Source organism: Pezoporus wallicus, unplaced genomic scaffold (assembly GCF_028554395.1).
Source record: "Pezoporus wallicus isolate ANWC-B61680 ecotype Strahan unplaced genomic scaffold, APGP_CSIRO_Pwel_v1 contig_5967, whole genome shotgun sequence".
Classification (NCBI taxonomy): domain Eukaryota; kingdom Metazoa; phylum Chordata; class Aves; order Psittaciformes; family Psittacidae; genus Pezoporus; species Pezoporus wallicus.
The window spans coordinates 2,814,002-2,836,472 of NW_026639377.1; the positions used below are offsets into that span (position 1 = coordinate 2,814,002).

At 40.0% G+C, this 22,471-nt stretch overlaps 1 protein-coding gene across 3 annotated transcripts in view; it reads right to left on the reverse strand.

Moving 5' to 3' along the window:
• The window catches only part of NAV2 (neuron navigator 2), a 399,914-nt gene that overhangs the window by 156,826 nt on the left and 220,617 nt on the right, over positions 1-22,471 (reverse strand). For all 3 annotated transcript variants that reach the window (XM_057414369.1, XM_057414368.1, XM_057414367.1), the window contains exon 2: positions 842-959. In XM_057414369.1, the coding sequence (XP_057270352.1) occupies positions 842-959 (118 nt within the window). The remainder of the gene's footprint in view (positions 1-841; positions 960-22,471) is intronic.

Genomic DNA, 22,471 nt, shown 5'->3' on the forward strand with positions numbered 1-22,471 from the left:
CATCTCAAACATGTAAATATGTATGCACTGATGTCTTGTTATTTCGCTGCTGTGTTCTTAATTTGCATCTCAAATCTGTCAGTTTGCTTCTAACAATAGTTGTCCTAATTCCCATTAGCAGGCTTTCAGATTCCATCCATCTCCACTGGGCTATGCATGAGCTTTGTGGCATCCCAAGAAGCAGATGGATGAGCCTCTGAAGGAACTAATGAAGGATCCAGGCCCTAGGGAAGAGGGACAATATGTAGCTTTACATGGGGCCAATGGAGAAAATGGTTTAGAACCTTTATTTCTATGAGTCTTAGGGCAAAAATGAGGGAATTAAAAGCTTTGTAGCAATGAGCCCATATTTGCGATTTAGGCTAATAATGCATTATTTTCCTCATTTGAAAACTCATTATGAAAGATTTCTTTTTTCTGCCATTCAAAAATTATATCCCTTCTCCTTTCAAAGCTGTATATATGGATTTTCCATATCCAGCTGGAGGTTCAACACAGCAGGCCAGTATCACTGTGAATTATGTTGAGACCAATCCCAAAAAGGTATCAGAAATGAAGATAAAGGAGGATAACAGCATTGTGGGCAGAAAAGAACCCATCATTCGCTTTTTGTAGCATTCAGCCATGTGAAGCAATATTGCTGTGTCAGGAGATCTTAATCAGCAAAGGCAAATATTTTTTCCACTATGCTTTAAGACAAGGCTTTATCAAATTAATTACCAATGTCTCTGAAGGAAAATTATCTATATAATTCCATGCAGTTTGATGGATTTCCTCCCTGTGTGTATGTAGAGACAGTGAATTTCTGAGCAAGCTGATAAAAAACCAGAAGGTGACTCACCTACAACCTGGATTATTTCGGCTAGTAATACTCCATCAGTCACATCTTGCTGTAAATCCTTTATCAATCTCTTGTGGCCAGATTTTGCTAGATAGTGATTTGCCCAATCTGTATAAATCTGTTAGAAAAAAGATAAACAAAAATAGTCATAATGCAAACTTGAAAAAGCAGAGCTCTTTGTTTCTCTCAGTATCTGAGGAGCTGTTTTAAGGTCATTGCTTTTTTGCTCTTTGAAACAAGTCAACAACATTCAAATTTAAAGTATTGTGCAGATGAAGTATTCAGCTTACCATAGTAAGGCTTCTTCTATTCAGAAATCTGAAATCAAAACTCACAGAAGACGACAGGAAAACTCTTGACCATGTTACAGCTTGAATGGATCATCACGCAGTCAAACTAAACGTTCCATGGCAGTAGTAAGTTTGCAGAAGAGATATCAATTTCCACCTAAGTAATTATTTTTTGAATTTTCCCTTTGACATTTCTTATTCATAACAGTTACTGAGAAATTTAAAATATTCTTTTCCAAGAACCACTTCTAGGAGGTATTAGCCATATAGCAACTTCACTTTTAAGAAACTACTTTGTCATTTTACTCACCTTTTGACAAGGGTCTGTAGGGACAGGACAAGGGGCAATGGCTTTACCGTGACAGAGGGGAGATTGAGATGAGCTCTTAGGCAGGTGCTGAGGCACTGGCACAGGTTGCCCAGAGAAGCTGTGGCTGCCCCATCCCTGGCAGTGTTCAAGGCCAGGTTGGACAGGGCTTGGAGCAACCTGGTCTAGTGGAAGGTGTCCCTGCATGTGGCAAGGGTTGGAACTGGATGAGCTTTAAGGTCCCTTCCAACCCAAACCAGTCTGGGATTCTGTGATTCTAAAACCCTACCAATTCTAGTAAATTCCATCTCACAGGTTAAACAAGGCCATTACATTGATTTTCATCTCCTATGCAAACTTCAAATGGTTGGGATTTATTTGAAAATGTATTACCTGAAACCTAAGCACACAAAAATGTCTCTTTAATCTGCATTAAGTACTGCTCCCCACATTCTAGCACAGTTTACTCAAAACCACCAGAAAACTTACAGAATCTTTTCATGCTAGGTTATCAAAAAGAAGGAAACACACTTGATTAGGAACTTCTGCTTATGAATTAAATAATATTTCTTGTTCTTCATACTGGACTTTCTTTCTTAATGTGACATTTATATTCCAAAGAAATAAAGTAAAAACTACTAAGTTACAGAATTTTACGTATTAAATACACAAATATTAATGTTCAACCCTACTCAAAAGTATACTGGAAATACCTGCATCTCAATCCAGCCTATCAGTAAGTAGGAGTAGATTCACTGTACTTTCTAGAGCATGACCCATGCCAATCCTTCACGGTCCTACAAACCACCATGTACTGGGGGGATTTTTTGGTGGTGTTTTTTCAGTTAAAGCACTAAGCTGGTGACAAACACCTCAGACATGTGGGTGAATCACTGACATGGAAGGCAATGTCTGCACAACAGTATTCAGTCCCCAGAAGCCCCGGGAAAGCTCATCCTGGACACTGCCCAGGAGCTACTGTTTTCTTTCACTGGTACTGATAGATGGAAAGAAAAGAGGACAAAGAGAAGGGCCCTAGTCCTTCAGGGCTTTGGTCACCAGGCTATGAAGATTCCTATCCCCAGCCTTAAGGAAGCAGATGGAAATGTTAACCCTTTAAATCATATTCTGTCTGCTGGCAAAATACTGTTAAAATAAAACATGATTTAGAGCAAGTCCCCCTCTACCACCCGCTCCTGAGCTATGCAACCCTCCCCATCATTGTATATCATAGAATCACAGACTGATTTGGGCTGGAAGTGATCTTAAAGCTCATTTAGTTCCAACTCTCTGCCATGGGAAGCTGCACCTTCCATAGGCCAGGTTGCTCCAAACCCTGTCCAACCTGTATCAACATATATCAAATACCATCCAGCCCGCATCAACACAGATCCTTTAAATTACTAACTAATATAACCAAGCTACTAATTTGAGAAGCATCTTTAGCATCACTTTGAAAATGCAAAGCTTACATCCTTCTCCTTCATGGGAGTTAAAAGCCAAAGCCTAAGAGTCAAGTATTTGCCAAACGAGACAGAGGAACCTGGGAATAATACAAGGATTGTAATTTCACTCTCCTCTTGCACTTGCTGATTCAGTCGCAATAGGATGAAATGAAGAGCAGATATTTTGACTAGACTTATACTGGTTATAAAATCTTCATTTGGTTGGTTTTATTTGGTTTTTTTTTTGTTTTTTTTTTCCAAGCCTATAAAACACTCCTGGTAGCAGCAATGAACGAGTCACTCAAAATCAGTAATGTGTGTCCCTATTTTTCATCGTTCATACTCTTAAGTTTTATCTTCAGAGCAGCGGGATGCGCATTTCCTACCGCAACAGTGTCAGAGACCCGAACAGAAAAACATGCTGGAACACCTCTGCGAAAAAAAAAAAAAAGAGCCAAAAGCCACCTCAATGAAAACCGCCTCAATGAAAAACTCTGAGTACACAGGAGTGATTTCCCTGACTGCCTGAAAGGAGAAAAGGGAATAAACCCCCAACCAACCCACACTTTGCACAAACCGGACATTGTGTTCCTTAGCTCCTGTTACAAGAAAACATTTTCCATAACAGGAAGCTATTTTTAAAGATCCAATGATTTCAAGGAACTAGGATTAACTTCACCTGCTTTGCTGCCGTATGGTTCTAGCTTGCTTATCTACAAGTAAAGACAGAGCAGCAAACAGGTTGCAAACCACTTACTTCACAATCACAAGGGTCCATCCTACACTGTTACTGCAATTCAGCTGACAAACAACTTATCAAACACAATAACTACGTTTCTTTTAATGGGAGGGCTGTGATGAACGTGCTGATTAACCACAGAAGAACTTTCAGCAAATATAAGGTTATACTTTGATGCATCAGTTCTAGCCTGGATCGTTTCCATGATGCAGAACATCATGCAATCAAACAAACGCTTGGATTAGCACTAGAGTTAATACAACACAGGAATGGAGAACAGGCAGTGCAGACCTCTCCTGGCAGAGCCTGAAATTACAGCATCAGCAAGACCTTGAGAGCTAGGTACGACTGATTTTTCAGTGAAGTAACAGAGTGAAAATGCACGTCCGGCATTGCAAAACTGCTGTTTCACAGCTGTTTCCTACGGCGCTAATTTCTGCTGCATCCGCGAACACCAGATCTTATACTCATGCCCTGTAAATAAACAGAACCACAGCAACGTCCCTAACTCACCTAACAAATCCTCCTGGTGAAGGAGACAACTGGAAACATCCCCAGATACCTCCGGTCTGATTCACTGTCTCCAATAACACATAAAGAAACTCCCTCTGGTTGGCAAATTATTCTTCTAATCCCTACCTTGTGTGCTGAAGTCTATGTCTGTGTTTGGTATCAGGAGCTGCAAGCAGAGCTTTTCTGCTGGTTACAAAATATTCCATTAAATGCATCAATAACAGGTCCGTTTCCAACTCAAACCATTATATGATTCTATACATGACAATAATTCGCACCAGGATGGTGAAAATATTTGGGTTTGGGGTATCTAAAGGTGTGGAATAGTATTGGATTCAGCCAGTTGTTTAGGAAAGCCTTTTGCAGGGAAATAAAAGTATGCTAAATCTTTGCTTCCTTAAAAACCTCTATTATACCACATTATTTTGCAATATGTGTAACATGAAATTGTATTCATGTATTTTTAACCTGACTGGGCTATTTATTTAGGAGCTCTGAAGCATTCTTATGGATGCAGTATTACACAGGCATACTGTAGTACCTCCTCATGGTCCACTGCTCATTTTTATGGTATATATCAAGCTAATTATGGAAACTTTCCAGCATGTTTTCAAAACATGTTGGTTGCAAGTCTTTGTAATGTGCTACACAAATACGATTCTCAATGTTTCTTTTCCTTTTCCATACAAACGAGAAAGAAAAAAAAAAATTAGTGTACAATGGTTGCTATTTCTAGACACATGAAAAATGTTTCAAAGCACATAGTGTTTTCAAATGCTCAAACCCAGGCAAATAAGTGAGAAAACAATAATAAAAGGAGTAGGAAAACACTGCTGAGAAACTTCCCATTTCTATATGCCTGTCTCTGCAGAGGAATTTTAAATGCTCACCATTTATTTTCAGCAAATAGGTGACAAAGTCACAAGTTTGAATATTCACATGAATATTACCTGAAGTCACCTTATTAAAAAAATGGAAAATCTTGTGATATGAAAGACTCAACCCACTATAACCCAACAGATAACTGCTGTATTATACATATATTATATATATAATATATGGAGTCATGGAATCAACCAGGCTGGAAAAGACCTTCAAGATCATATGGTATATATTTCATATACATTATACTAAATATATTTATATTTTACATATATTATATGATAAATACTATCTATAAAGCATGTGTATGTATATATATAAAAAAAAGTATGGGCTTTTAAAACCTTGCACTGATTTCTCACAGTAGGAAAATCACTGGAAGCAGCTTCATTATTTTACCTAAGGAATCGAAGTGTACAATGTGATTTGGGCATTATCACCATTAGCAGGTCTTTGTGCCTTAAACCAGCCAGTTTAATGTTTAACTCAGGTCTAAGTTCTGGCTTTTGTTAAAGGTGGACTCAGCTTTTGGGCAGATTTTTTTCTCCATAGTAAATGATCCCAGGAATCAAATTATCTGGGAGCAAATTAAAAACAAATGTGAAATTTTTTTTTTTCCTTCTCTTGTCCCCTCTCCTACCCCCTTTTCAATCCATCAGGTTTTAATTAAGAGTGTTACAGATAAATATTGATTTTGGAAATATTCAGTGCCTTATGAGTCAGAGCTAAAACACTATTGCACAAAGTAGCAAGGTCTTGAGCAAAAACACCCAACCAACCAAACAACCAAGAAACCCCCAACACTTTGCTTGTAAAGAAAAAGGCCTCAAAATTAGTAAGTCTTAAATCAGGAAGAACACCACATTTAGAAATTCAGTGGGGTTTCTCCCCTTCCCCTTTCCTTAGCCTTATATCTGCTTGTTTAAAGCATGTTTCAGATGAGAGAAGTCTTTGCTTTCCAGCTAGGAGACCTCTGCACTTTCTTGCCACTTTAAGTTTCGAGTAACTGCACCAAGAGACTACATCTATCACACACCTCAGTCTGCTCCACATTTGAACACTGCATCAGCAGAAAAGGAGCTTTTTGCACGTCAGGTTGTTTTGTCCAGACCACACAGCTACCACAAAGCACTTGGGGTGGGCTGGTGTACATACTGACAGGGAAAAGCAAAAACCTTCAAGCTTCTTTCTACTTAAAGTAATTCAGAGTCTTTTAAACCTTGGAAAAAACAACCAAAAAGCCAAATAAATTAGTTTGCTTAGCTAGCCATAACAGTCTGAAGCTGGCATCTCAAACCACAGTATTCCTTTCCCCAAACACATTTTAGAGGCAATAGGCCAATATCTGGGCTGCTCAGACATGCCGATAGGCAGATTCTTCTTGATCTGCTGGCAGATAGGGCCAAACACAGCATCTGTAGGACCATATTCCTCTGTTCCCACAGTCAGCATAACCCAGGAAACAGAACATGAATAAACTCATGAGCGCAATAAATCGAGGAACATCCTTTAAAGATCCAGTATAGCTACGGAGCTGCGATTAGATTAAGGTACCAGATATTGCTATGTACTCCAGGGTCTCCTTTAAGTGGAATTCAGTTCCAAATGGGGACATCAACTATCCAATGTTTTTTGCCTCCCAAATGCTATTCTGAAATGTGATCATAAAGAGGAAAGGCTCCACACAAAACTAATCAAAAAGAATTTCCCTCTTCTAAGCAAGCAAGTAGAAAATATGCCTGAACCTCTTCCCTGTTACTCCCTCTCCATGTCAGCTCCTAACTAATCGGGCTCTGCATGTTTGCTTCCAATAATTATTGTGAATTTGGTAACAGCCGAAGAGTGTCTTTCTGACATCATGCAACATAATTAAAGCAGAGCAAGGCTACTTCCATGACTGAATAACAGGGTTAACACATCGATGAACTCTATCACAACACCCATTGCAATGCAATGCCTGTGTTGCTGCTAAGCTGAGCCATGCTGCATGCTTACAGGCAGAAAAACACTCTGAAACCTAAAATACCAGACACTGTATATTAAGATAATGCTATAATGGGAATGCCTGCAGTTGTTCCAATGCAGCAGAGGAGGAAAGCCCATCAGATGCTCACTGCTGATCAATGTAATGGGGTTTACACATGAAGCGCCATTAAAAACCCCATTTTTGACTGGTAACACTAATTGCAGTCTTACGCTGATCCATGCTACACTCCAGCATGATCTTAATAGGTATCTGACTGCACAGTCCAGGGGTATATAGCTAAAAGCCAAAGGTATAGCTTCAAAACTCATCTCAGAAGCATCTCTGGCTCCAAGGGAGCACGCTAAAGATAACAGCAGTTTTCAAAGCGTGTTAGGATTATGGCCCCAACAATACCATGGCTGGTATTTCACCGAGTTACTGACAAAAGAACAACTTAGAAGCACATGGTACAAAAAAATAATTAAAAAAAATAAACACCAAGCTTAACAGCATTTGTCACAAATCTTTTTCAGTGATTTTTGACAATTTGTGGCTGTACTTGCCCCCATGCCCTTCTTAAATCCTGAAGCAAGTCTGTGTCTATACATCTGCGCCATGACACAAATCCCACTAAAACACAATACTGGCTCTTCTAGAATGAGTAAAGCTGTTACCCAAAATACTGTTTTTTTTCTCCAATGCAAGATCTTGCAAGAAAAAAAAAGAAAGCAGCTTAAAAAGCAGGGCACAGAACAGATGCTGTGTGCCCACATTAAATAAAATGTATTAATGGGGTTTGAAGGAGTTCTGTCTGCTCCTTTTCTTTAAGGACGCAGCTACAGGTATGTAGAGAGTAGAACAGGAAGCAAAATCCACTGACCATAGGGATGTAGATGAGCCCCCAGTGATGCTCAGCTCAGAGGGAGAAGAGGACATTCAGGCAGGCAGTGAGTGGGTAGGTTGGTGTGGACACACTAGCTTAGGCTGCAATCTGTCTCCTCTCCAGCATCTCCAGAGATACTGGAACCCCCCTGAAAGTCAGGATGGGTACCTGGGGACTTGCTTATTACTCCATCCTACCAGCATCTTGGCACCAGGACTAGCAAACTGGGAAGAAACCACCAGAAACTCCAAGTTTGAGGCAATGATGGGCAGGTGAGATGGTAAAATGACCTTCCCAAAAGGAATCCATACATTTGCAATCCCCTAAAAATAGTTGTTGTGATAATTAGTTATTAATTAATATCTAATATGATGCCAGTAAGACATTATTCATTAACTAAAGTGCTGGAACTTTCCAATTATCATCAACTATGGGAATGCAGCTGTAACCAACTGAGGTCTTGGTTCCCACTTCTCTGAGGAGACAAGAGGTAACTGCTTCCTTTTTGCCATTTATTAAGCGGAACTAAACTAACTGATTTATTCTATTCACATGTGCAAGTGTTTGTTGGAACAGCTTTAAATTATTTGTTGGTGGGAGGTATTCCACTGAATATTACATTTTGCTGGACACTTATAGACATTAACTACCCTTTGGAAGTTAAATAGGGAAATGGGTAATTTAAGCAAACACCACCGGGACTATTTATTTCAATCCCTCTTTTCAAAGCCTTATTCCCGGCTGGGGATAGCTATTCTCATGCATATGACTACTATTCAAAAGCAACTGGCTGACTCACAGCACACCCAGCCAAGTGTGTGTGTAAATTTTAGCTTGCAAGCCTCTCCAGTAACAGAGCCTTAGGTTGTCCACACTTCAGGGCAGGCACTCCTTCCTCTCAGCTGGTGTAAAGCAGACCTTTGGGGGGGATGCTAAACAAGTAATACGCTTTAAATTGCCTGAATGGCACCTTTCTTACTATAAGCCTACTGAATATTTTACTACACGTAACATAAAAGAGGAAAAAAAAAGATGTTTTCTTCCCTCCTTCCCAACTATACAGTTTCTGAACCCCATTATTGTCAGGCACTGCCTATACAGAGGGGTAAATATTTCATAGCAAAGCAACATTTTCCTACACATCAGCTAGAAGGTGAAGCAAAGCTGGCAACTATGCTGGTAGCCAGCGAGCTCTGCTCCCAGGGCTCCCATTATCCACATTTGCCACATACAAAGCCCCTTCAAGCTGAAGCCACACACTAAGCCAAGCAGGTGTCCACTCTCTTGCTCCCCCTTGCCAAACGTTTTAAATCCTACATAGAAATGAGATTTCATTCACGCCTGCATCGTTTCTTTGCATATCCAAAGGTTAAAGAGAATTTAAGCTTGCTAAGCTGACCAGCAAAACCCATTCCAAGACGTATTTGGCCACAGTGAATCAAGTAATTTATCCCACGCCAACAAAATATCATTGACCTGAGAGAACAAGAGAAGCAAATGGACTATAAAAAGTCGCCTAAAGTACACACCAAATTATTTCCACATATCACAGTTCTCATATATGAAATAAACCCATTTACATTACTACCACACACAAACAGCAACAGAAAAGGGCTTATCTGGAAAGGTGATACATAGCTATTCCGGAGAAACCACAGAAAATCAGAAGCTGAAGAAGGGCGAAAGAAACAAGAAAACACCACTTCTGAGGCTGAAGTAAGTTACTGTTCAACAGCACCAGTGCCATTATCAAGGAGCTGCTTACTGTTTTATAATGATCACAGGAAAATTTACTTCTCCCACGAGCAGGGACATGGAAGGTTGTACTACTTATTGGCATATTTAACACAAACATATCCTGCTCAAGCCCAGCTCTTCCTTCTCAAGGGTTCCACAGTTACATGATGATATATATGCTGGCACATGAAGCTGGGGTGGCTAATTTTAACTGAAGTCACGCATGCACAGTGCTCATATTTCTCACACTGTCATATTTTACAACTCCCACTCCTCCTTGCAGCTTGTCCCTTACACAACTACTGCTCCCTTCTCTTACTACTGTCTGTAACACAGAGTTTCAATGTTCAACATCAATTTCAAACAGGACCAATATATTTTATAGACACACTCTTAAATAATGAAGCTATTAGCAGCAGGCATTATGTTTGGTAGGTCTTTTTTGACAGACACCTGTGGGCACTGAAAGACATTTACAAAAAACCCCTGGGTTTTTGTTTGGGGATTTTGTTGTTTATTTCAAATTTTACACAATCAGCGGACTTTCTACTCACTATAGAGACAGCCCCTTTGATCTAGATGCTCCCGATGCCTGCGGAGATTTATGCTCTGAACTGAAACCCAAAATCTCGCATGCCATATATAGTCAGATTCATCCTTTCATTGCAATTTGGAGTGTTCACAATATCGATCATAGAACAAGTTGGGCTGGAAATGACCTTAAAGCTCATCCAGTTCCAACCCCCAGCCATGGATAGGGACACCTTCCAATAGACCAGGCTGCTCCAAGTCCTGTCCAAACTGCCAGGGATGAGGCATTCAAAATGTCTGAAGGTTGTATCTATCACAAATGCAAGCTAAAAAGCCTAAGGCTGGATTAGACTGAGTGGACCCTCCCGAGCAAGGTTCAGTGCAGATAGCAAGGGATGTCCTCTAGCAGGACCCCACAACATACCACTCACTCTAAATCTCATAGTTTGGCCAAATTGCTGGCATTCCCTAAAAATACAGAGAACTGTCCCTTCTCAGCTGCTTTGCTGGAATTTCTTGTATTAAAAACATAACATTGCCAATATTGCCAATGTGAGAAGAGATGACTGCTTCAGCTCGCCTTGTGCCAAGTTGAAGGATAGATGTCTTGACATTTTAACAGCTTATTTTGCAAAAAGCACGCTTCTGCCAGAGCAAAATCTATGTGGATCTTTTAAGTGCTCCATGAAAAGTAAACACCTCTGTAGCCATGCTGTCTCCAACTAGTGCTCCCCTCCAGCAAAGCCCACTCACCACCAGCAAAGGCATGTGTTTGCTCTGGGGATGAACAGGGCTTTGATTGAGTTTGAAGAGAACATAATAGGCTGTGACTACCCAAGACATGAAGTAGCTGTTTCACCTGCACAGCATGAAGTGCTGTGCCTCTGATGTGCCCAGGACCATGCTAACAGCAACAGCTCTGCTAATCCAAAGACAGGCACTGAATGGAGTGGGAGAAGGAAGAAGGTCTGCACATGCTCCCCATCCCCCAGAACCCTGACCATTGAAGAAGAGACAGAGATCTAACTTCAGGCTGCTACAGTCTTAAATATAGCTTTATGCTATGAGCATACAACACTATAATACTCAACGTGATCAATTCCCAAAAACTCAGTGTAATTTTGGCACGCTTAGCCTGTGACAGGAAATAAAGTCTTCTAAACTTTTCTAATGAAGACAGACTAATTCTCTCTGTTTGGAAGAGGTGTGACAAGACTGCTCCAAACAGCTGCTATCATTTCACTGCTATTTTTCACCTGGGGTCACAAAGTTGTATGGCTTCAGTATCACCTCCTCTGGGCAGAGAGCCACAGCAGCATGCAGGATCAAAACAAACTATCGCTGCTGTATTGGATTCTGAGGAAACAAGGATAAGTAAAATTATCTCCAAAAGCAAGTAACAATCTGAAGAGGGCTGGAAATGAAACCTGACTTGCCATGTAGCATCTTAAGCAGGCATTCATTCCTCTATTATATATTCTCATGAATAGTTAGAGGATTAATTCACCAAAACGACATTCACAGTTGCGAAGCAACTCCAAAGGGAAGTAAAATCGGTATCAAAGGCACATGACTAATCCATTACAACTCCTAGCGACATGTGAAGATGAAAGTTTTCTGATCCAAAAATACTGTAAAGGCTTCTCTTAATTTTTAACAAAAGCAATTTGCCGTGGGGATTGCAGTATTACAGATATTGGCCTTTGTTTCAACTAAGACAGCAAACCCTAGCCCTCTTTTAGCCAAGAAGGACAATACACCATTTCATTTGGGGTCTGCTTAGTGTTTGATTGAAGAAACTGAGTCTTCAAAACCAGGGGCTGGACAGGTTTAGTCCATACCAAGACCCTGAAGTCACCAGCAAACTATCCTCTGCTCCTGTGAACAGGATGTCTAATGCTGCCCAAAAAGCCATGAATCACATGCACTGCCTTTCTCTGTAAAACATAATTTAGTCCAGTGTCCAAGACTTTGCACAAGAGGCAATGCTTCTGAAGTTGCCAGAAGTTGGTGAGAGGTAGTGCTCTCTACTTGGAAGGACACAAAGCAAGATGTAACCAAGACAGGGTTGCAAAATCAGTGCAACTGAGTTCTGAAGGCAAACAACCTATTATTCATCGCTGTTATCTGCCAAGCAATATGAATGCAAAATCTGTGGGTGGAAGGAAGAAAAGGAAAACAAGACCCAAACTTGCGGAAGCACTTGACCACACGCTTGATTCAAGCATGTACTCAAGTCTCAATTGCTTAGCACTCATTCTGAATAGGAATGCTGCACTGAGGTTAGTCACTGGAGAATTACATCCTAAAGATTATAGATGATGAGAGTAAGAATGAGAAGTGGCCAATTATCTTTCTACTAAGTTTTTGTATATTCCACCCATGCTTCTATTTTTAATGCTCTGGTAATGCCTCTCCTGCTCTTGGGCACTGTCACAAGTGGGACAGTTGGCTAGACAAATCTTAGGTGTGATCTACTTTTGAAAAACCTATTTTTATTTTAAGCTGCATTTTTAAGAGAGTGAAAAATACTTTGTGACAGCTGAGCATGAATTTGTGTGGCAAAAACTCCATCCCAAACATGCACAAAAAGACTGAAAATCTCAGAAGGGTTCAGCATCCGAAACAGAGCCAGATAATCCCAAAAGCTTAGCTTCCACGTAGCCATCAAAATAAATCACCACACTTCCAGAAACTTCAGATATTAAAAAAAAAAACCAACATAAAAAAGTGCTACATTTCCACCATTTTTAAAATCTGATCCTCACTTTTCAACAGGGAAGAAGGAATGTATACTTGCATCAACACACAGATGGGGAAGACTGCCCCTAAAATGTTTTGCTAATGAGACCTTGAGATAAAATTTTTGCATTTGAAAATACTAACAACCATTTATCCACAGCTCATGTTCATCCATATCCACGTTTAGCCTGGGGAAAAGAAGCTGTGTGGAGACCTCATAGCAGCCTTCCAATATCTGAAGGGGGCCTACAAGGATGCCAGAGAGGGACTCCTCATCTGGGACTACAGCGATAAGACAAGGGATGGTGAATTTAAATTTAAACAGGGAGATTAAGGTTAGATATAAGGAAGTTCTTCCCTGTGAGAGTGCGGAGGCACTGGCACAGGTTGCCCAGAGAAGCTGTGGCCGCCCCATCCCTCGCAGTGTTCAAGGCCAGGTTGGACAGGGCTTGGAGCAACCTGCTCTAGTGGAAGGTGTCCCTGCCAGTGGCAGGGAGTTGGAACTGGATGAGCTTTAAGGTCCCTTCCAACACAAACCATTCGATGATTCTATAGGTGGTAGCATTTCTGATCCTGTCATTTACTATATTGCTACACACCCTGGAAATCAAGGGTACAGCCAAAAGCTTTCTTCATGCCCAGGGCTCCCCAGGGTTTTGCCACATTTGACACAAAAGAATAAGGTGGTCTTCATAAATTGTTCCTGCTAAGCAGCTATCAAATCATACAAGTTGTTTTCTTCTTTTTTTTTCCCCCAACAACAACAAAATAAAGTGCTGAATTAATTCCCACAAACATAACAAAGCTAATCTAATCACCTTGCAGTTAGCCATCTGTTTCACAGATACAAACCTAACTGAATCTTCTACTGACTGATAACTCTCCAAATTAGATTGTCTATGCTAACCCTGCTTCCAGCTTAGTTCCTTCTGCTTTCATTTAAAGGGTTTGTGATACAGGGTTAACCACTGTACAGGGGGGTTGTACAAGGGGGTTAGAGGAATTCACTTGCTTAAACAAAAGTATTGTCTGTACCTATCATGCCTACTAAACAGAACAAAGGCACTAACCACTGATAAGGAAAAGCAGACACCTGGTTCTATTGACAAGGAAAAGCAGAGGCCTGATTCTACTGATAAGCAGCTATTGATAAGGAAAAGCAGACACTTGAAGGGGGAGATGCAGATGGTTTATGGCTGGGACACCGACCAAACCCTAAGGCCATACGTGAAGACTAAAAGGTGAAAAGTTCAAGAAGAGGAAGACTCATTTACTTCATCTTGAAGACCCTTACCCACAGGAGGAAGACTCAGTTACTTCACCTCGAGACCCCTGCCCATGACCAGAGGGGGCACTGCGCAGGCGCAGAGGACCTTCTGGCTCATTATAATACGAAGCGGGGATAGGACATGAATACGTATAGGCGTATTGTGCACCCGTATGAATATATATAACTTTAGAGAATAAATGTAGAGGGAAACAACACTGAGGCACGCATGACTTTGAGGAATTATCCTCGTGCGTCTCAGCGCTGAATAAAAAGCATACCTACTTTACAACTTTAACGACTTGTGGAGTCAATCTGCACATCAGTTTGCAGTGCTTTCTATATCAAGATCTATGTGGCAATTATGCAGTTAGAAGGCAATTGCTAAGGGTTAAAGCTGCACTTTTGGCACCAGATCAACCTCAAAAAAGGGCAATGATACAGGCCAAAGCAATATAGGAAAAAGAGGTTCTAGAGGATGGAGGTTACAGTGAAAACTCCTAAGATCCTCTTTCTCCACTACAGTCTGTCACAAAAGCAGAGACCTTTCCAGTCAAATGTATGTGCATATTTATGAAGAATTTAAGAAATACTCCTCCTAACAGGAAACAGATAATCCCCATTAGTGATTACAGTTCAGAATTATAGAAAAGTACTTTTATCAGCATTTGAGTATTGCCAGCCTGGAGAAGAGAAGGCTCCAGGGAGACCTTAAAGCAGCTTCCAGTGCCTAAAGGGGCCAACAAGAAACCTGGAAAAGGGCTTTCAACAAGGGCCTGTAGGGACAGGACAAGGGGGAATGGCTTTAACCTGACAGAGGGGAGACAGAGATGAGATCTGAGGCAGAAGCTCTTCCCTGTGAGGGTGGTGAGGTGCTGGCACAGGTTGCCCAAAGAAGCTGTGGCTGCCCCATACCTGGCAGTGTTCAAGGCCAGGTTGGACAGGGCTTGGAGCAACCTGGTCTAGTGGAAGGTGTCCCTGCCTGTGGCAGGGGGTTGGAACTGGATGAGCTTTAAGGTCCCTTCCAACTCAAACCAGTCTGGAATTCCTAAAGGTCATTTACGGACACACTGGCAAAGACCTGAGTTCCAAATTCACTGGGATGAAAAACGATGCTCTGCTGACCTCCTGCATTACTGCGGAAGGAGAGAGCAGGGTGGACTACTTCCATCAAAAAAGGGGCTGCTGGAAACAGGATGTAGATTCATAGGCTCAGTAGACCACTGATAGCAAATCCTATGCTCCTAATTAGAGAGGTTCACTAAAGTGCCACCCTCCTATGCTTTCATTGATCTGGCCATTTAAATCAATGCTGTAGGGCTTTACTACAGTTTCTGATACTGAACCTCTAACGTAGCCTTATACCAAAAAAAAAAATAAAACCCACCCCATATAAAAGTCCAGTAAAATTCATAGCAAGCTAGTGATTAATATTTTATTACAGTATTTTATGGCTGATCATGAAATGAATTTCCCAACACCATAGGAGGTTCAAGCATCTCCTCTCAAAAGCCTCCTTGCAGAACCAGCAGCTACTGCAAGGCCTTCTGCACATTCCTGAACAAATCACTCCAGCAAAGGAAATAACTTTTGCACTGTTTCTGAAGCTTTAGTCAGAAATATATATAGCACAGACCTTTAACAGTTCTGTCAGGAGGCACAGCAACTGTAGATTTAACCTATTTTCAGCACAAAGGGATTTAATATAAAGATATTTAATGGGAACTGCCAAATCTCAAACAGCCTACCAGGCTAAGACCTGATCATTTTAGTTCCTTTTCAACTCTGTTGAAACATACCTTTGTAAAATGTGGATGGCTGGAATATTTCTATTCTTTTAACAGCTATATGTAGCAAGGAGCTTGATCAAAAGACCTGAAAGCTCTGGAAAGCTCAAGTAGCACACTGCAATGACAGACTACTCCATCACTCAGATCCCTGTGTCATTTTAGGCACACCTACATAATCTCTTTCTTGGTCTGAGATCCTGAATTTCATTTCCGACATTAAGTCCTGCTTCCGCCAGTACACCTACATATCAGAAAGTGTTATTCCAGCAAACTTATGCTCCTAAAGTCAGCTAATGGATTTAATGAGAAGTAAAATAATACCGAATTTATAGGGAAGAAACCCCTGTAACTAATTCACTGCCGTCATTTTACTGGGGTCCACAGCTATAAACATTTGACTTTTTTTCTTTTTAAACTTTGTAAACTCTTTATTTTCCTTCAGACAAGACCATTCACTTTGATCCATGCAATAGATGTGGTCACACAGTACGTAGGTGGAAGCACATCTATGTATGGAACTGAGGGTGGTTTAAAGTAACATCAGATAAGAATACTGGCTGAGCTGCAGATAAAATCAGAGCAATTTACTGCTTATCACTGGGGAGAACAGAGCCTGCCCTCACAAAAATGAGGTGCAGGGACATCAGCAAAATCAGTTTTGTTTTTGCCTGAAGCAAGGGTGGGAGGAATGTAGAACAAAGAGCATGCTGCTAGTTAGAATTTTTTTTTTTAAAAAAAAGGAGGGGCAGGGCAAAAGAAAAAGCAAGGGAACAAAAAAAAAAAAACCAAAAAAAAAAGAAAAAATGGAAAAAAGGAAATGAGGGAAAAGAAAGAAGGAAAGGAGGGAGGGAATAAAGAAGGAGAGGAAAAGACACCCTGTGACAATCAGAAGAATATTCAGGCAAACAACAATTTCTGGGCTGGTTCCATTGCAGCTCAGACACGGACATCACTTTAAGGACCTGAGGTGAGTGACACTTACAGGCATGTGTTAAAAGAGCACATGCTTGTCCCTATCAGAGAGATTCTAGCAGGAAGACTAATAAAGAAAACAAATCCAACTGAGCTATATAAGAACTGCCAAAGGCAGCAGCTGCGCTGCTCCACAAGGCATGATTATATTTAGTGTAGGAGTTGGGAAAGATGGATTCTTACATATATTAGTTTCTGTTCATCCACTCTGAACCCAACACTCTAGGAGAGCCAAAAATTCTAGAAGAAATTATAAGTAGATCAGAGCAAATTTAGTGATATGGTTTAGTGGTGGGCTTGGCAGTCGTGGGATGAAGGTTAGACTTGATTTTAAAGGTCTTTTCTAACCTTGTTGATTCTGTGATTATATGAAACACGAGAAGGATCCAAATTCAACAGAATTCTCACTGATTTAATTTACAGAATAAAAAAAAAATAGATTGGCCAAACTTTTTTTTTTTCAAGTTACGTTATAAGGAGCCTTCAAGGTTCAGACTGCAAGGCAACCATGGAGTGACCATGACCACAAAAAAAGAAAAATCAGATTTCATTGATAAAGTAACTCCAAACACATCGATATTTTACCAGCTGTAGCAATAATTCCATTTAAGATATAAAAAAGCAAATTAATATAGCTGTTATGTTAAGTGCTCTCAAAATTTCATGAAACCATCAACCCTGTTAGCTCAGTGCTGTAACAACTGGAGTGGCTGAAGCGCAACTTAGATGTTCTAGTACTCTGCTGAAACTGTTGTCTTCTACAGGTAAATCAGGAAAATTAGCCTTTGCTATTCTGATTTAGATGGTACACTAAACAGCTCACATGCAGTGATGATAACCAGGCTTGACACTACCCCCAAAAGACTACTGCTTAAGTCCACACTATTGTTTAAATGGACAGACACCCTCAGAAAAGTCATGCAAAGAGTTTCAAGGAGCACACAGAAACAGCAGAAGTTAACATTTCTGAGCACACACTATAAAGAGCACTGATAAGCTGGTACAATAGTTCCTGCAAAATAAACATCTCGTTACTACAGTTGAGAAGTTCCTATAGGTTTTGAAAGACAGATGCATGCTTCAGCCTATGCCATTAGGTCCTCATAACTAAATTTGTCAGCTCATAAGGCAAAAACTTAGTACTGCTACAACACAGTTGGCCTAAGAAACAGTTAGTGAACATGAACTTAGGCAATAACTGGTAAGAATTGGAACTACTTTAAAATGGAGCACTCATAGGTGTTGAGATTATTGCTAGAAAATGTAAAAACCTAACAGCATATGTGCTATACAACACAGTATGGAGTAATGCTGATGCTTGGTACCCTAAATTGTACTTAACCTATCTATATCAATTCATCAGCTAGTAAAGACCAGCCAAGGGAGAAGTCATTATCATTTGCCTGTTGTATATAGGGGCAAGGTCTGTGCAGTTTTCTATGCTGACATTTGTCCAGTGTTTTGCAAACCAGTAATGCAGAAAATAAGCTCTTGGCAATACGATACTGAATGAAACATTTACAGAGGATACAACTGCATTTAGCATGTTTAGTTCTGCATTTATACATTACCCATCTTTCCTTTTTTTAGTATACATAGCAGTAAATAGCACACTGAAGTACTCTGACAGTGTAAATGAGTTAAGTCTTTGTAGTGTTTTATTTAGTATAGTCCTTTACATTTTCTTTTCATAAACTATGATGTGACAGAGCTTGGGTAAAGAATAAGTAAGGGATAAGCTCTGCAAATGCTTCAGGGACACCTACTTCATTCTGATGACATTTTATTTCCCCAACTCTCTGCAGATGCTCACCTCAAAAAGCAAATAACCCAAAGATCACATTAGCAGACTGAGATTTCCATGGGCACAGCTAAGACCAGCAGAGCTCATAAAAGTACTTACCAGCCCTGGGACCAGCCTCCACCCCCCCAGAAGGATTAAACACAATTAGCATCAGTTGTGTCTAACCAGTAAAGCAGATGTCTAACCAAATAATAAGTCTGTAACTTTTGCAGGGGGTATAAATTTTCCCTCTCCCAGCCAATATTTAGCAAATGATCTGTGGGCCCCCAAATATACCACATACTGATTGATGGTATCTTGAGAGTCCCTTATTCTCTAATCAGTCAATTCATCAGCAATCACTTGTCCGAAAAAAACCACAACAAAAAAGCTTGTTGAGCAAATGTCAGAGAACATTAAATTAAACAGTGGAAGATCAGCAATGAACAGCTGACACTAAATTGAACCCAACACATGGCCCAATTCACATTATTGTTAAACACATATAGCCCATTCTCCAGTTGCTCTACCTTGAAAATGACATGACAGCATCTTTATTGTATAAAATAAAAAAGCCTAATATTAAAGTACCATCATAAAAAACAAGCTATTGTTTTCATGCAGTTTGGATTCAAGGTATTGTTTTACCTCCGAGAATAAACTAAATTTATGAAGCATTATTATTCAGCCTGGAGAAGAGAAGGCTCCAAGGAGACTTTAGAGCAGATTCCAGTACCTAAAGGGGCCGACAAGAAACCTAGAAAGAGGCTTTTGACAAGGAACAGGACAAGGGGGAATAGCTTTAAACTGACAGGAGATTGAGATGGTATTTTAGGTAGAAGTTGTTCTCTGTCTGAGATTCTGCGATATTTGAAGTAAGACTTTTCAGACTGAAAGGCAGCAGAGAGAACATTTGAGTGGTCATGGCCTCATCATAATTACCCTAATAATAAACTATCTTCTACTAAAAAAATGCAAGTTCTGGTTGGCTGATAGACTGAATACTTGCTCATATGTAAAATCTGTGTGAAAAGTAAGATATTTTAAAGACCTTTCACAATGCCCTAGGAAGACTTCACCTGAAAATTATAGTCGTCATCACCTGTGTTCAATGAGGAGGAATTCAAACTAGAAATTGTACAGAGAAGGACTTGAGAAATTAGGAAACTGTCTTGCAAAAAAAAAAAAAAAAAAAAATCCTAAGAACTTGGTTTATTTAAATTTGACAGGGCAGGATACTCTTTGCCTAGAAACAGCAGGCAAGAGGAGATCGGCTAAGATGCACGCTGGCAAAAACCCCAAAATGCATATGCATAGGCTATGCCTAAATCAAAGCAGACGAATGAGGCTGGAGGAAGGTTTGGGGGCAGCCTTCCACAATGAGTAAGAGAATGTAAGCCAATTGCTTTCAATGATTTTTATCCACAACATGGTACTATTGTTATGTTAATCAGTACATTACAACGCTAAAGTCTGACACTGATAAAAAAAGTAAAAACCCTGTATCTTGCATTCTATGAAATACCCACCATATGCATCTATCCCTCTGTGCTTTACAACAAAGAGGAGTTAGCACAAAACCATATGCCATTAGGAGTAAAAGAGATGAGGGTTTTGCAACAGTGTATGTAATATTTAATCTTCCCTCAACGTCCTGCAAAGCACAGAAGTCAATAAACTAAAATCAAATTTGCCTTCCAAAAGGCATCCTGTACCCCAAACAGGAATGTTTTTTGGATAGTCAGCCTCAAATCCCTTTCCAGTCTGTGGACTGCCATAATCATTGACCAAAAGTAAATCAGGCCCAGATCTCTATACCTGAATTCTAAAGGCAAACCAATGGCAGACAAACAGATTAATCTGGAATATTTCATAAAGCTTAAAACAAGCAACATATAGCACTTACATACATCTTTCAGATTTGCACTTCTGAAGTTCCTTGTGTATTTTCTAATATCTGCACTGAAAAGTGATACATACAGCTTGTAACAAAACATGGTGTTTATTTACACTGAGATCCAAACAACTATACACACATATTAAAGCATTTACACCTTATCAGATTTTCTAGTTTTTTAGTTTGATTATTGCAATGACATCAAAACTCCTTACTTAAAGAACCTGCTTAACACAATTCTAAATGTTTAACATTTATAGAATATTTAAATACCTATATATTGTATGGAACAAATGCACACTGTGGCCAGCAGCTAAGCACAGGGGCTGCTATGAAGAAAGCTAACTCTATCCCAGCTGGTCCCAGCAAACGCATATATGTACCTGTACCTAGTAATTTAGCTAACTATATGATACAGCTGCTGTGATAAACTTATTGAAGTCTCTCATAAGAGGGATGTTGAAATTTACCTCTTTGGAAAACAGCCTGTTTCAGTACCTGCTCAGGATGATTAGAGACACTGATGTATTTTGATGTCTTTACAGAGAATACATGCCCACATTTTCCTTGTTCTCCTGGTTATGAGTGTCAACGAAACAGATTTTCCTTACTCTTGGTCAACCCAACCACCCTTGTTTCCTTTGACCTCATCTTTCATAAACGATACCACAACTGCATGTAATAATCCATGCGATGCTTCTCCTGCCTCCTTCTAATTTCACTGCATTCATACTTCCTTAGCTCTACTGATCCTACCTTTCCTGATACCTCTTCAGAACAAATTGGCCTCTTTCACAGCCTTATGACACTGCAGCCCACTGCTGCATCATCCTTCTTGACTGATCCTCCCGAGGAAAAAGATGAATGTGCCTTTTAACACACTGTATGCTCAAAGGCTTGTGTCAAAAGAACATTTCCTTAACGGAGATTAAATAGAAGGGTGGAAAGTGCATGATTATATGCAACAGTGTCTTTCAGAAATATCTTAACCTATGGAACACAAAACTGCACTTTGCTCTTTAGTTTAACCTTTGCAGAGTGCCTGTGACTAAGCCTTCAATCTAGACATCTAACAACTGGCTGAGGTTCCTAACTTTTCAGCTTGGAAAAGCTCTTTAAGAGCCTGTGATCCAATTCCAACATCAAGTCAATTATCAGCTGCCAGATAATGCTATGATGAGTCAAATAAACTGCTTATAAGTCACTAATACAGATGGCAAAAGCTTATGGAGCTGCAGTGATGCTTTCTCTTCATGAAAAGTATGGCTAAGTCAGCTAGCAAAAATAGGTCTATCAAAATATAACTTTTCAAAGCTCTTATCACCCCAATCCATTCTCCTGTTGCAGTTTTTAAGTTAAGCACTTGAAAATCTCTTCCAGAATGAAGTGGTTCTTCCAAATAAGTGTGTTTATTTGCTGTATGCTACATATTAGTCCAGAAGGCATACTGAGATAAGAGCATTAAAGGGAAATGTTTACTAGAGGGAGAAGCTATATGTAAGCCAGGACAGAATTTTATACAAAGTGATAAATCTTTTAACACTCTCTTCACAGAGAAAATTCTGAATTAACTCACAGTTAGAATCATGGAATCAATGAATGAGGCTGGAAAAGACCTTTAAGATCAAGTCCAACTGTTACCCCAGGACTGCCAAGTCCACCATTAAACCATGTCAGAAGTTGCACAAGAAAAACTTTCACGGTTTTTTTTTAACAACATTTTTTTTTAAAATCCAGTGGCTTACCCAACTTATCGCCCATTAACATCTGCAAAACTCAGGTACTGGTACCATTCACCTCCTGGCACACATTTGTGGTGGTGCTAAGTGACACGGTGCAAGCAGGAGCACCTATACCGATGCTACAATGAGAATGAGAACCTAGCC